This window comes from Aphis gossypii, chromosome 3 (genome assembly GCF_020184175.1).
Source record: "Aphis gossypii isolate Hap1 chromosome 3, ASM2018417v2, whole genome shotgun sequence".
Classification (NCBI taxonomy): Eukaryota; Metazoa; Arthropoda; class Insecta; order Hemiptera; family Aphididae; genus Aphis; species Aphis gossypii.
This window is the reverse complement of record NC_065532.1, coordinates 52308573-52324365: the sequence shown is the minus strand read 5'-3', so window position 1 is coordinate 52324365 and position 15793 is coordinate 52308573. Positions and strand designations below refer to the sequence as shown.

The 15793-nt window shown below is 27.6% G+C and overlaps 1 protein-coding gene across 1 annotated transcript in view; it reads left to right on the top strand.

The window, feature by feature from the left end:
* LOC114119239 (lachesin-like) overlaps window positions 1–15793 on the top strand; it is a 99059-nt gene that overhangs the window by 72747 nt on the left and 10519 nt on the right. The window contains exon 6 of the mRNA XM_027980738.2: window positions 8277–8405. Coding sequence (XP_027836539.2) covers window positions 8277–8405 — 129 coding nt within the window. The remainder of the gene's footprint in view (window positions 1–8276; window positions 8406–15793) is intronic.

The window sequence follows — 15793 nt, the reverse complement described above, 5'->3', positions numbered from 1 at the left end:
TTATATGAGACACAGAACCAACTATTTCGTGTAACTTATGATTTTCCCTTTTCGAAATAAATTAAATACAGAAACACATACTGTTACTATAAGAATAGTAGATATGTTTTATTTTTACACCAAATAGTGTGTTTAGATACAAATAAAATATTTCTGTAAAAATCTGAAAATGTCAAAATATTGGAAATGTTCCCTAACAAAAATGGTACTAAAATCTTCACCAAACTGTCAGGTATAACAGTAAAAAATTTGCTGACGATACGTTGAACAGTGTGGATTTGTACGCTTGATAAAAAATCTTAACTTGCTTTTATAGTATAGATTTGATAAACATATAATTCATTATTATCATTACTAGACAGGTAATGAATGTGTACTAAAATCGATTAGTAAATAACTTCCTGCTTTATTACATCAGGTATTTTAATTTTAAAAATTTTGCCGATTTTACCTTCGCGAAGTCGATTTCAGAATAATTTTTTTCAATATTTTCTTCACGACTTGTATCAACATTTATTTGTTTTTTTATTAACATTTTTTCAATGTATGTCTGTTTAAAGATCAGCGTGGTTTCTAAATATTCATCAGATTTAATTGTACGCATAATACTTCTTGTAGATAAGTAGAGTTTTTCATATATTGAACATATTTGATAAATTCCCTTCATTTATTACTATTATTATCTGCCAACCAGGTGTAGAGTATAATTTTGAACATTCTAGTTAGCCCTACCTATAGAGTTGTGATTTTGTGAATATCATGACTTACCATGCAAGATTTTTAGTTCACACTACATACTATACAACTCTTTGATAACATTTTTAAACTGATTCTTTGCCGTTATTACTTTGTAAGATACACGGAATTCCAAATTTTTAAAAAAATATTAAGTTATTTATAGCAACTTTTTCTACACGTTTATTTCAATAGTTTAAATGAAATATACTTCGTTAAGTGATTTTGATAAATTAAAATAAATTAATAATTTCCTTCAGATTGAGCTTGCATGCCAATCATATCTATTTTACATAGTTTAGTTCATGTTACATTCGGTTTCTACCTCTGTGACCAGTTTGAAAATGCACATCATGAATCATTTTATATAATTCTTCCTTATAAACATAATATTAAATAGTATTTGTTTCAGTTACTGATAAAGTTAATTTTTCAAAATTCCTTGAATTTATTATAATCATAGCGTTTTAATTTTCAGATTTTAATTTTGCTCCTTTTTAATTTCTTGAGTTTTGTAATATTTCGTTATATTTTTCTCCCAAAAGAGTATACAATGACCTACTATCAATTTTAAATATTAAGTTAAGTGTTCGTTAAAAAAAAAAAAAATCAAAATAGCAATAATACGTTAGAAAATATGCAATCCGTTAAATAGTGTAGTTTATAGTGGTTTCAAATTTCAAATTTTATATTATACATGGGGTTTAGAGTGTTTAGAATGTCGTCGGCATAACGTTTTATAAAATTGTCATGTGGTGATAAGTTTTAATATTTGGTACTACATTATTATAGGTATAGAAATCATACACAATATTGGGTATTAACATACAATCATTACTTAAATACCAGTGTGGAGTGAATGCAATCGATAATCGTTTATGTCCGTATATATAATAATAATAATATGTGAGCACTTAATAATAGTCGAAACACTTAATTACTCTGTAAGAAAAACTTTACATTGTCCACAGATAGAGATAGTTGAGCATTGAAAACAATAGCCTAGCTATTGTATTACAATGTTCGATCTATATAATAAAGTTAAAAAACAGAATCAGCTTTGCCCAAATATAATGAGTATTGTGTACAATTCTCGGACATTGTACTACAATGCCAAATTATTTACTTTGACTGTAATATTTATAAATAAATAAAAGTGCTATATTGCTTATTACTTATTATAAATATCAATACTAGGAATATGAATTTATTTTCATACTTGTTTGAGTCGACTCTAATCCTACAGAAGTCTCTGATTTAAATTGAATATCCAATTAGTACATTATGGTACAAGTCCATTCGACCGTTTAATTCGAATCTATCCATCTGGTTGTATACTTAAAACATTTTTTTGAGATAATTATTTCTACGATATTGGTCTTTGTAAATTAAAATTGTAAAAAAGAGAATCTGCAGCTGCGTTCGATTTTTATTTCTATCGATTTTTAACTATTACCATTGTCGGTTGTTATAATCAATTTGGTTTTATTTTTTTCGAATACAATTCATGTAATTTACATTGTTATTATTACTTTTATTATTCTTATCTAATAAATAAATATATCTACGTTAACACTTAATACGTAAACACAGCCATTGTGTAATATATGTATTCGTCTATTAAAATTATGTTTTACAGTTTATTCTAACAGAGATCATAAAATTCAACCATAATAAGTTTATTTTTTTTATAATGCATTATAAATTAACGCATTATTAATAGTTAATCTATGTATATTATAATAGTCGGATTCTCTACATAATTGTATTCATGTATACATAAACGAAATAAACTTAAATTATTATATATATTATATATATATATATATATCTAAATTTCAAATTAACTTTAAATATAATACTTGTATGACTAGTTAATTTGCTCAAAGGAATATTTCAACACATTGAATAACCAACTTAAGTACAAATATTTTTTGCGTATCAATTATTTTTCTATTATAAAACTTCAATTTTACAATTTTCGTCTGTAGGTTTATATTACCATTTCAATTCTTTTGTATTATCTCAAAATAGGTTGTTAGTTAAACAACGGTATTATTTACAATTAATTGTAATGAAACCAAAAACAATTTATTCAGGGTTTACAATTATTGTTTTACTCCTAATGAACATTCTTCAACCCCCTTTAATGGTTGAAGTTAGCTCTTTAATGTTTAAAAGTTAGAGTCATTTATCTTAGTATTTTACAATGGTGAATGACTGAATGAAAACAAGTAAAATTATTACCAATATAACTTTGTTTGAATTCTTCAGTTAGGTTTTTATGCAAGAATAAAAGAAAATACTGCCAATACATAAGACATAATTTTGTTCATATTTCTTAGACCTACGATGTTCACTGCATTATATTATATCACTGGAGCATTAACGTAAAGTTATATTATATATGAAAATTTCAAAATTTGACGTATAGGCTAGTAAAAAGTTTTCATTGAAAAACTTTGCCTTTTCACAAGAAAATATGACTTTATTCCAATCTTTTTTTTTAAATTAAACATGGCAAACGAAATTCAATCGATCTATCTCCTAATCATGTACAATGTACATAATAATACAGCAGTATCTTAGAATAATTTATAAGATGTTTCATATAATTAATTAAATAATTATTTTGCTATCAAAACTTTACTCGAAACATAATGTGTATTTGGTATTTATTACCAAGTGTAATTAAATTAAATTAATATATATATATATAATACTAGGAGAATTTGCTTTTGCTTACTTTGCTATTGCTAGCTTCCTAGGATATTTTGTTTAAAATTTATAAGATATTTATATTTATTAAATTAATTAACGTTCATAATTATGTTTATTTTTTTAAATTATTATTTATAGTTTGGTTTTGGTTTTGGTTTTAAATTAAATTCTAATATATTTATAATCATAAATATTTAAAATATAGGGATTAAACATAATATCATATTTAGTATTTGCCTATTTCTAAATAAACACACACACAAACATACAAGTTGCTATACCAAAAGTTTAAAGATATAGTTTACGGTTAAAACTTTAGTTTATAGGATTATTTCATTAATATTATATTATAATTAAACTTTAATTGGATAGATTATTTTTGGTATACCTATAGTGTTTTTGTTAGTGTATGCAATAATTTTGGTTTTTATAATGTTTTATACATTTCTAAATTGTTGAATTAAAATCATCTTTAATTTTAAACGGTAATTTTTTTTAACTACGATTGTTGTAAGAATAAATTGTATATGTTTAGAAGCTAAATATTTAATCAATATTTTATTATTTGATTATGGAAAAAAAAAATTATAATAAATTATATTAAAGAAAAAAAATCATTATATTAATACATCATAATCATATATTTTAAATGTGGGTTTGACTATTTTAATAATTTCCTATGGCTCTCAAAGGCTATTCCACTAAAACTAAAGTAAAACAAACATGTAAATTATATTTGTTGAAATACTTTGTTACATTATTAAACATAGAGGAAATTAATTTAAATGCTTTTATTTTTAAAGTTTACAATAAATATTAAATATGGAATTCATTGGAATTTATAAACTATTGTGATATATTATTACCTACAGGCTAAAATAACTTTAATTTAAATTTTGATTTATCAAATTAGTTGAGTTTTTAAGTACTTAAAAAAATTAAAAAATGTAGAAAAATAAGCTTAAGTTTCAATTTTAAAATACATAGTTTTTTTTTAAATTTTGGCAATAGTTAAATAATTAGTAAATAATATTTATATCACCAAATGTAATTATATATAATATTACTTATTTAATTGGCAACTATTTATTATTTAATAATGGTTTATATTTTATTTTTATTTTCTACTTTATGAAAATATTATGTGTATTTTTATCTTTATAAATTGTCATGATCAGAACTGTTTAGTTTTATATAAAATATTTTATCACATAATAATATCTGTTACGGTTAATAAACAGGTATAGATAAAAGATATTCTTTCATCATTATGTGTCGGATTAATATAAATATGAATTTACATTATTAAATATTCATTTTTATAGATTCTGAATATAATGTATCTGTTCTCTCTTTCACAGAACTTTATATAATATTCTAATGCGTTTTAATGAAATGACCATTCAATTTGAGTAGTAATACGATTGCGAAAATCTAACAAAAGATACAAAATAGAAATGTTTCTAAGTTATATTTTATAAATTATGTTTCATAATTAAATAATTAATAAACCATTTCATATAAATGCACATTAAAACCAAATTGAGTAAGTATGGTGAACCGTTTGCATTTTTTTAAGGTTTATACATTTTGATTAATGGAGTTTTAAGTTATTTGTAGGAGCACATTTTAATACCGTAATGTTCATATAGGTAGATACTTGCAAGAGTATATAATATTTACAGTCTAAGAAAAGAGGTTAAGATAAACAGACTATTGTAGATGGGATATATAAACAGCGATCGGTAGTGGTAAGAATAACTACGGGTAGGTTAAAAAGGCACGGAAATTGTGAGGTTTGGGACTAAAGGCTGCCATTTCTACTTTAATACAATCTTTATAAAATTACATTTGATGATGTCGATGGCCGGACAAGACCACTACTATACTTTTACTACTACCTACTAATAATACTATTAATATGCATTGATGTAGATAATATTGTGAAAAACTGGAAAACCTGCGAAGGAAACCAGGGATGCTGGCTGCTAGGATGGTTGTTGATTTGCAAATGAACGGGTATCTTGGGAATGTAAGCAGCTTAATTAAAACTACTACTGGGAAATAACAAAAACTGTGGACGCGGGATAGGTAATTTAATGGGTTTCACGGTTCAATAATCTTAACCAAACTCCTTTCAAAAAGTTATCCATAGTCTCTCTCACAAATACATTCAAACAAACGCACAAACATATATATAAGTATGTATGTACATATATTATCCGAGCCTAATTCCGTCGACAACTCGTTTTGATCGTACCCAATAATTTAATATTGTTATCGGGTCTATGAGACGCTTTGTGTGTGGGGGTGGCATCTGAAAATTATATTATTGTAGATTTGTATAAACTTTAATGTATTACTTACAGTTCTTAATAGATTGCATAAAATTTCAATGTTATTATCGTTTTGTCGTCGTCGTCGAATTTGACATACATTCAAGTGTATAAAATCTACTCGTTTGAGTAAATAATTTAAGTATCTGTTGTCATCATCATAACTATTAATTATTATTGAAATTAGCAATTAGTTTCAACACATTTCACTGTTTATAATTAAAATGTTTAATCAACATAATTATTATCCAACAACGCCTAAATTAAATAATATAATACAAACAATTTGTACTAAACAATAATATGTGTAATGAGTAGAATGACTATAATATAACTTAGTAAGCAGTCCGTTCGTTTCAGGTTTATGTCGTATTTTTAAAAAAAGTTTAGATTTTTTGAAAATGATTTATGATAATGAAATAAACATACACACATAAATACATACTATCAATTTATTATATAAGTTAATAATATATAAATTGAATAAAGAACTAGAACTGTGATCTCTTTTTGCCTTGTTATTATGGCACTTTTTTGTTTAGCTCTTTATAAAATACTTTTTGTCATTGATATAGAACTTGATGTAACAACGGATTTAGATTTAAATACAATGAAAAAGATATACGTCTGTGTTTGATGTTTTCCATTCGAATGCATATCAAGTAAACCGTTTCCGAAGAAAGCAATCGTTGTTTATTATTGTTTTGAAATCCTCTTTAAAGTCTGATCAAAATAAATCAAAAATTTGAAAACAATATTAATCATGCATCTTGCAAATGCTTCATAAATCTTGTTTTTTGAACGTTTAACAATACGATTTTAAATTGTGAACTACTGTATTACACCTAAATTTTTATTGTAGAAATTTTACGATTATAACTCGTATAATAATTCGTAACAAAAAATGACCAGCCAATACAAATACCATCAAAATCTATATGATTTTGATACAATTTTGTATAATTATCCAACAAATATACCTTTATTGCATTATAAATAATATTAAATTTGTAGTTAAATTTACTGATACTAAAATATAAAACTAAAAAAATAATATTTAAGTAAACTATATATTATCTAAATGAAATTTAAAAAAATACTTTACTTGGAACTGAAAAACAAGATAATGGAAAAACATAAATAATTATTTTAATGAAGACTTATTGTAGGTATTTATAATAATTTATTATTATAGCTGTAATAATAAAATGTACTTTGATATTAGCTTAGAAAATAATAAATTATGTTAGTATTATTGTAATACTTGATGTTAATTTCAAGTTATAAGAACTATCTCTTATTGAATAGTTATTATTCTAAATTTTATTGGTAGAAAAATAATTGTTTTATACCAAATTAATCTTTTTTTTTTTCTAATCTTAATACATCTCTGTATAACAAATAATGCTTATTATTCAATTTAAATTTATTTAATTTCAAATGATCCATAATGAATCGTTATAAATATTAAATTTAGATTTAACAGTAGTTTTATAGTGTGTGCCAAATAATTTATTTGAGAATATCTATAAAACCACTTTGTAATACCTATATATTGTAATAATTTGGAGAAATAAAAAGACGCTGATTCAAAAAATACGATGACGTCATAGAATATTATTATTATTTACGGCAATCTAGTATCAATATCAGTCTGTTCAGTTTGTAATCAGAGACCAAACCTGATAATACCATTGAATTTGATTTACTGTAAACATTTGTAAGCAGCTTAACAGTTTTGTAACAGGTTTTTCTACTCTCAAAAATCAGATCCATTTTTGGGGTATTTCCTGGAAAATAATAAAAAAGAATTTACCTTGTTAGGTGTCAGATTCCTTTTGTCTTCAAAGTGCACATGGAAGTTAGATAGAGAGAAAGTAAAATCGTATTTATTTAGGCAAACAGAAAACTATGGAACTAAAGAAAATGGATTTTTTTTTGCAATTCGATGCATCAAAAGAAAAAAATAATGGATTTTATTCATTTACTATCACGCCATACTGGTTTTTTATCGAAAATAAATTGTGGATTTAAAATTTCGACCAAACTCTATAACTGTTAAATCTTTGATGTTGAATGAAACCTTTCCAAACTATATACGAAATATTGGTATTATTTTAAGACATTTTAATCTATAGTATTATGTCAAACTTACCTTTCAGATTACATCTCGATTTCTTTCAACAATTTTATTTAATAGGTATTTAAATAATATACTAGAAATAGTGCTTTTAAAAAATGTAAAACAAAGCAGTTATTTTTTTATCAAACATATATATTTTAAAGACTTAAAAATATTTTACTGCTTTTTCGTTGTTTCTGGCTGATATCTACTTGGATCAAAATATTTTCATTCCTTCATTATGGAATGTTTAATTTATTGGTTTATCTACTTAAACCATGATAAATGTACGGTATACCTACACATATATAATATTTAACAGTATACAAAAGCCGCTAGTACATTATTTAAATGCGTTTCAGTTACCACGTACCAGGGTGAAATGTTGCGGTTGACCAAGGTCAGCAGATCCGAGATGGGAGCTTACCTGTGCATTGGGTCAAACGGAGTGCCACCGTCTGTTAGCAAACGCATCACGGTCAGCGTTCACTGTAAGTATAATAAGGGTAGTTGTTGTTAAGTTATGCATTACTCTCTGAACGTATTTTCGTAAATCAATTATCTATAAGTTAAATAACGTCTGCTGGGTAAGTATAATATATCCATGTCTAGAACAAAAATATGTTTCTGTTTTCATCATATATTAAATGGCTATTGGCTATAGGTGATAAAAGTGTTTGAAAATATATGTCGACGGCGGCGGTGGTTGGTTTCGGCCAGTGTATCCGTCGCATCGTCCCATTACTTTACAACGGGCATTCCTTATATTTGTAGGGTGAAAACGCTGACAACTGTATAATAACTACAACAACGTCGTACACGACCGGTCTTTCCTCCATTCGACTACCAAACGGGCGTATATAGTACGATTGAATTGGGAAAAGCGAATGGAAAAAAAAATAACGAAACATGCGTTAGCAGAACGTTGTATACAAGTGCTGCAGGCGTACGGCTTTCGATGCACTTCTTATCCGCGGCGGGTGAAATGGGTGGGCGAGAATCTCGCATTGAATTAATGACGCAGACCGGCCACCGCAAGTCGCTATATATAAATACACAGTATTTATTGTATACACACACATGAAACCCGCCCACAGTCTTCGATGCGCGTACAATGCGTATATTATAAGAAACGATCCCTCTCCCAACAGTGATCGAGAATAAGAAGTCGGATGTTGTGCGGTACAATTAGAAAGTTTATACGAGATCTCGTTAAGTATAATATGGACCCGTACCGCCACTCGGATAGCATCGCGGGACAAAATTAAAACGAATACCCGTCGAGAGGGATTCAGACGATTTATTATTTCCTCGTCGACTTACGAAAAATACTTATTGCGCGCGTGCGCGTTTCGTCCCGTTATGGATGGATTTCGGGGTTTTTACCCTTCGTCGTCGGTGTAATTTCGCTGAAAAAATACGACTCTAGGTTTTGGATAAGGCGGTGAGGACGTAAATAGATTATGAGAATAAATATAAAATTTAATATATTTACACACGTTTCAATTCAATTATATTTTCGTGTATTTCCAAATTTTTATCGTATATTTTCGGTTTTCATCACGCGTCAATAATAAATTATCTATTGAATTACAATTAGCTATTATTGTTGGTCGTTGCTTAGTACTAAACGTCCCACGAAATTAATTTCAGTATTTCAATATTATACCACCAGAGACGTTTTGTAAGCAAATAATACATGACATTATTTTTTTCTGATTTATTTATATTATGTGATTCAATTAAAGTTCTTCTTGAGGTGACTCTACACAAAGATTGACAGTCAAATGTCTGTCGAATATGATCGTATCCAGTTATTTATGTTTTCAAAAACCAACTTCATAATTTAATTTCAAATAAATTTTACCAAAGTGTATTTTAATTAAACATAACATAACATTAATAACATTAACTTTAATATATTAGTTTAATTAAATTAAGAATTGCTAAAGATGAGAAAATATGAAAATACATAACATTATTAAATTATTACTATTGAAATACCATACATTTGGTTTCTAGAATATTTTCAATTGAATTTCATTAAATTATAATCAATATTTATTTTATTCATGAAAATAAGCACAATTTAAATTATAATGTGTTAGGTATTGATAAATTGTTTTCTTAAACTAATTTATAAATAACTCCTCTCATCACGTATTCATGTGTATTATTGTTTATAGCATAATAAATATTAAATTAAATTTTTGAAAATTATTCAATTAAACCATTCTTATAAAAATCTATTACATTTTTTACGTAGTTTATTTTTTAAATAAAAATATCTACTCTATCTTTAAAAATAACATCTGTTAAAATAGCTTGAAAGCGTTAGTTATAAATATTCACTTAAACTACCTACTCATAAAACTATGAAGCGGAAGAAAAATATTCCACGAATGTCGTACAATGTTTTATATAATTAAAACAATTTATAATATTCACGCAATAATTTAAGACTGTGCAAAGTTGGTTATGTTGAAATAAAGCTGATACATAAGAAACTTTCAGATCCAAAACTAAAATTCTTTAGCGGAGTCAAAAACACATAGAAAATTTCTGAAAATTAGGGTTGAACTCATAAAATATAAATAACAAAATTATAGTAATTTATTTTAGAATTAAATCGCTTTGCATCACACATTAACTTGAAACATTTATGTATTGCTTATAATTATCTTACTACTTGCAAGTTATGAAATCATGGATTTTGACGATTAATTGATCAGGTTGTTTAACATATTATACTTTCACGAACGTACTTAGGTGGTTTATATTTTCCTTATAAATTTTGTTTTGGTAAATGTTTTTTTTTTTTTTTGTGATATTTGTGATCACTTATTTTTTTTATACATACAAACTAATTTTATAATACTGACAAACATATGATAATAGTTTCTAATATAAGACAATTAAATAAAACTTTCCCATACACTTTTACAGGTTTAGAATTGGCAATAAGTATTATTTAATATTGTAAAATGAACTAATTTAATGCATATAGGTACAGTAAAACTTTATATATAATGACTTAATAATATTTAATAAACGCATATTATACAGTATGATCTATAGAAATTTCGAAAACATAGGTACATGCATGTTATTGCTTAATTTACTTTTTATTGATGTACTATTTGTATATAAAACGTGTGTTCAAGATGCATTATAATATTATAATCTATATTCATTGAACGGCGCGTTATATAGTTAATTTTGCTACACCGGAGAATAGGTTTCACCATCTGCATGGAATTCCGTGTTGTTATTGGTATGGAAATATTTCATAAACACATTTTTCAAAAGCAGAAGAAAGTGCGTGTGTTCATTACGAATGATAATTTTAGATAGAGTACAATTATTGAAAGGGGTAAGTGGCTTAGTCGTGGTTAACAAATACTAATGAAATATTAGTTTTATTTATTACTTTATTTCACAAAATTAATCATATTAACCATATTGATTTGCTAAATGTATAATATTTTTAAAAACTAATAATTATAGTGAAAGATTTATCGGATAGTTTGTGTGTGCACAAATTCGGAGACGATGGGAATAATTTTCATAAAAACGCAGACATCCAGATATTTGCTCTTTTAAATCAAGTTCGCGCGTGGATCGCTAGTGATACTACGTGCTTGCGGGGGTGTAATATCGTAATTTTTAATCACGTTAGTCCTGCGGGGTGTTCGCAGTCGGGTCAATTGGTGGTGGTCCTCCGGCAGAGTGGAAAACTTTTTCATGCCGTTAAACGCTGTGCCTCAAGGGAGGAAGAGAGTGGATGTGGCGCACGTGCGACGACGGCGAATACTCTCTGCGCCCGCTCAAGAACTATATATTCTACAAATCCGGGCTCTGTATTCCACTTACGCGTCGTGCACGTTAAAAAGATTTTCATGTTCAGCGCTCGCTGTTTAATTGTTATCGCCCGTATGTACGGCTCGTATTTAGGTGTGGCGGTGGAGATGAGTTCACCTCACTCCCAACCGTCACCTGTTCATCCGCTACTCGTTGTCTTGTTGTTGTTAAAACGTAAATTTCGCCCCCGTCTCACGTGTCCCCGGAGAACACGGTTTGCCTGCAACGATAGTTTAGAAGCACGCGCGTTTCATCGTCGAAACTCAATCGTCATAACGAGTTTCACATAAAATTATAATTACTTCAATGATTATCGTTATATCGACTACCAATCGATGAGTATTTCGATTCGGAAAACGGAATCAATACGAAAATCATACATTACGATATCTCGCTACGACTTTGGTACTTTGTTGGCGTACGTGAATTAAAATACAAGCCAGCTCGACATCTTCGTAAAACGTCGATTTACGTGTAGGTGGGAAATTGCGTTAATGGACTCGCGGTTAATGTATTCTTACGCCGATCGGATTTAAACATACTGCTTCTGATTAACATCTATACTTACATATAGGAAAAAAATCGTCTATTAAACTCGCTAAATTGGTGAATATGATCATATTTTTATAATGTTAAAATCATATATCCACATTTTTTGTTGCATTTTATCACATCAACAATATTATTAAATATTAAATTTTTTTTTCTTGTTATTTGAAGTTATTATTTATAAAACAAAATCAATTTATATGATCTTTTTTATCATTATAAAATATCATATATATTTTTCTTGTCTTTATGAATACCAACATACACTTTAAACACATAAATCAATATTCAAAAATACAGACAAATTAAATTTTTTTCATACGTATATATTTTTATATGTTCTTTCACTTTATTGACTCGGTTAATGAACTTAAATTCTCGAGTCTCAAAGTGAATCAAAACGTCACTCTTTCTGTTACGAACAACAAGTGTGTGACGGTTATGAGCTAACGGTCGCGATAGGCTTGGTGAGGTTTTTTTTTCGTTTTCATGTTTCGTCTCTAAATCGTTAACCATATTATCATAATAAAGTTGTTATTGCATAAAACAAGTAAATATATATGTATATAATATAATATTATTATGTATGCATAAGTGAGCTCGTACATAAATACGAGGCGGTGGCGTCTAGTCAGGTGGTCTATTACCACCTCCGCCGACGTCGTTTTATTACGTTTTTGGAGGCTGTGCGGGGCGGATCGCGCGTCACGTCCGTTATGAATGGTCTCGGTTTTGCCGGCGCCCGCACGTCAGATATTTCATCCACCCCTTACCCGAACGTTTCCTATTCACACAAATACTCGCAGTCATATATAACCTTATACTGTATACAGTATGTGCATGTGTTTGTGTGCATGTTTGTAATGCTGTGGTGTATATAATGTATATGTATTATCTTTGTGGTGGTGGTGCACACAGCCGCAGACGGACCAGGCTTGTAAACGGGGGCGGGGATCGGGCGAATTGATAAATTGCCGTCGAGACGCGCGAGAGACATGGCGCACTTTCGGCTTCGGTGTCGGTCTGGTTGCGGGGGGCGCAGAGGACAAATAAGACTTAAGTCGTCTCCGAGACTCGTCCCGTTCATCGCCACACCACCACATTAATAATTAAACGACGCTATGTCAAATTACCGTATTAAACAAGCCACTGCCATACATAGATAATAAATTATACCATTATTATATACCTATATATTAAGATAGTATAAAAATATAAATGCAGGGTGATGGAATGGTTTTTCAAAGAGTTCTCTAGTCTCCCCCTTTTATGACTTTTACCGACTCGAGTTCAAGAAAATGTCATCTCCAATAAAGTGTAAACAAAGTACTGTCAGATGACCAACCGATTGATGATTTTACAACCTTTCGACATCACTGTTCGAAAAATAAAATATATAGGCAATAAACTGTTCACCGATCGAAAACAGTAATAAGCCAGTCGTTTATGTTATATTATAGGTACATTATAGGAATATAATAGGTCTGGCCCTGTTATTTCTACGGTATTATCTGTCGATTGTGTTGATATTAAAACACTGGTTAATGTTATAGTGTATGATATTCTGATACTGTCAATTCGGTTTATTTATCGTTACGGGAAACAATTTCGATATGTAATTTATATCAGTACAATAACAACATATATAGCGCTGTTGACATATTATTATACACGATAATAAGTTTGATTAACTTTGTTCTATTTACTCACCGATCTGTACACAGAACCTTGTTACTATAATATGAATATAACTGAACAATAGTAATATGAACTCGTTATTTTCTCTTTACTGCAGCATATTACTGTTGCCACTATTTTTAGTGAAACTATCAAAAATATTTATTGTAATAATAACAAAATCACGAAAAATAAGTCTGGGAAAAGATTTATTTATTTTTTTAATGATTGTTTTTATAGTAATTACTATCATTGATGTATTAGCTGTAGAAAGTTACTATTAATATAAGTAATTTTTTTCTTAAATTTAAAAAGGTATGCGCTATGTATTGAAAAATATTCTTTGTCGACACGCGGTCCATTGGGATGTATCCGATATCTGTACGACTACTTAAAGATTAAACATAAACTCTAACCATAAAAAATGTTGTCGACGATGACCAACAGGATTTTTGGATTTTCATTTCGTAAGTAGAATAAACGATAAGTACGGCCCAATAAAGAACTAACGCCCTTTTTTATTTTTTCTAATAAAAAGTGATAGAAGTGCATTGCAGTTGTATACATCATATAAACGGTAACTCCTTAGTGCAGAGAAAAATCAATTTTTTGTACAAGAATCCGCATTTCTAAAATATTAATATATATATATTAACAAACAGTAACATATCAGTAATGATTTTGAACTTTGTTAATCTATTACAGTATATGATTGGGGTGAGTAAAAATAGTTAATAGTGTAAAGCTCATGAAGTGTTATTATTTCATATGAATTGTATGTTTTCATTTTTTTGTAAAACACACATTTTTACAACTTTCGTGAAAAAACAATTTTATTAAAATATCGATAGACATATATTTTATATTGTTCGCGTCAAAATTGTAACCATACATAATGAATAAAATAATTGCATCCGTCTTAATGGTTGTATAATTTCAGAATATTTAATTCGAAACGTGTTTATCGTCAGAATTATAGTCTCTCGTGTAATATTATTCCAACCATTGTATAACTAAACATACGTGTATCGTGCCATTAACAATTTATCCATAACAATATAAAATGCAAATATAGTTACATTACGAGTATATAAATAATAACCATTACTTATCGTATTCCTATTTTTTTCACAAGTTAAATAAAATTAAAAACAATTTAATTCAATTAAAATAGTTTAAGTAATAGTTTTCAATTTTTTTAGAGATTGTGTACACAATAATTAGTCCATAATCTGTTAAAAATAGGTAGGTATCTATACATTTCACCTGCAAGGTTCTTATAATTATGTTAAACATTTTCTTAACCTTTTATTACTTTGTGAGCGCACACAGATTTTGCTCTCAAAATTTCCTCATAAATCATTATTAAGTTCCATCAACTATCCTGAAATATTATCTTTAATATCAATCACTTTTAAAAATAAAAATAAATTGTAATTATGTATTTACATTTGTTTTTTTTAAATGTTTATAACAAATATTTTTACGGTTATTTTTAATTTTTACTGAACAAAGTACAAAACTAAATATAATTTATTACTACTAAAAACCAATCTATTGAGTTTAAACATTAATTCATTTTTATTGTTCTTAAAAATTTGACGATGAAAAAACACATACTTTCAGAATCTAAAATTAATTTCATGTAAAATTCTGCAATATAATATGACAATCTTATTTTCAAAAAGGTTAATGGCATACTTACCGTAATATTCATTTGAGAATCAGTTTCTGATTGTAAAACAAAACGTTAACACCACAAAGTGTCATAAGGTAAAACGACCAAATAAGT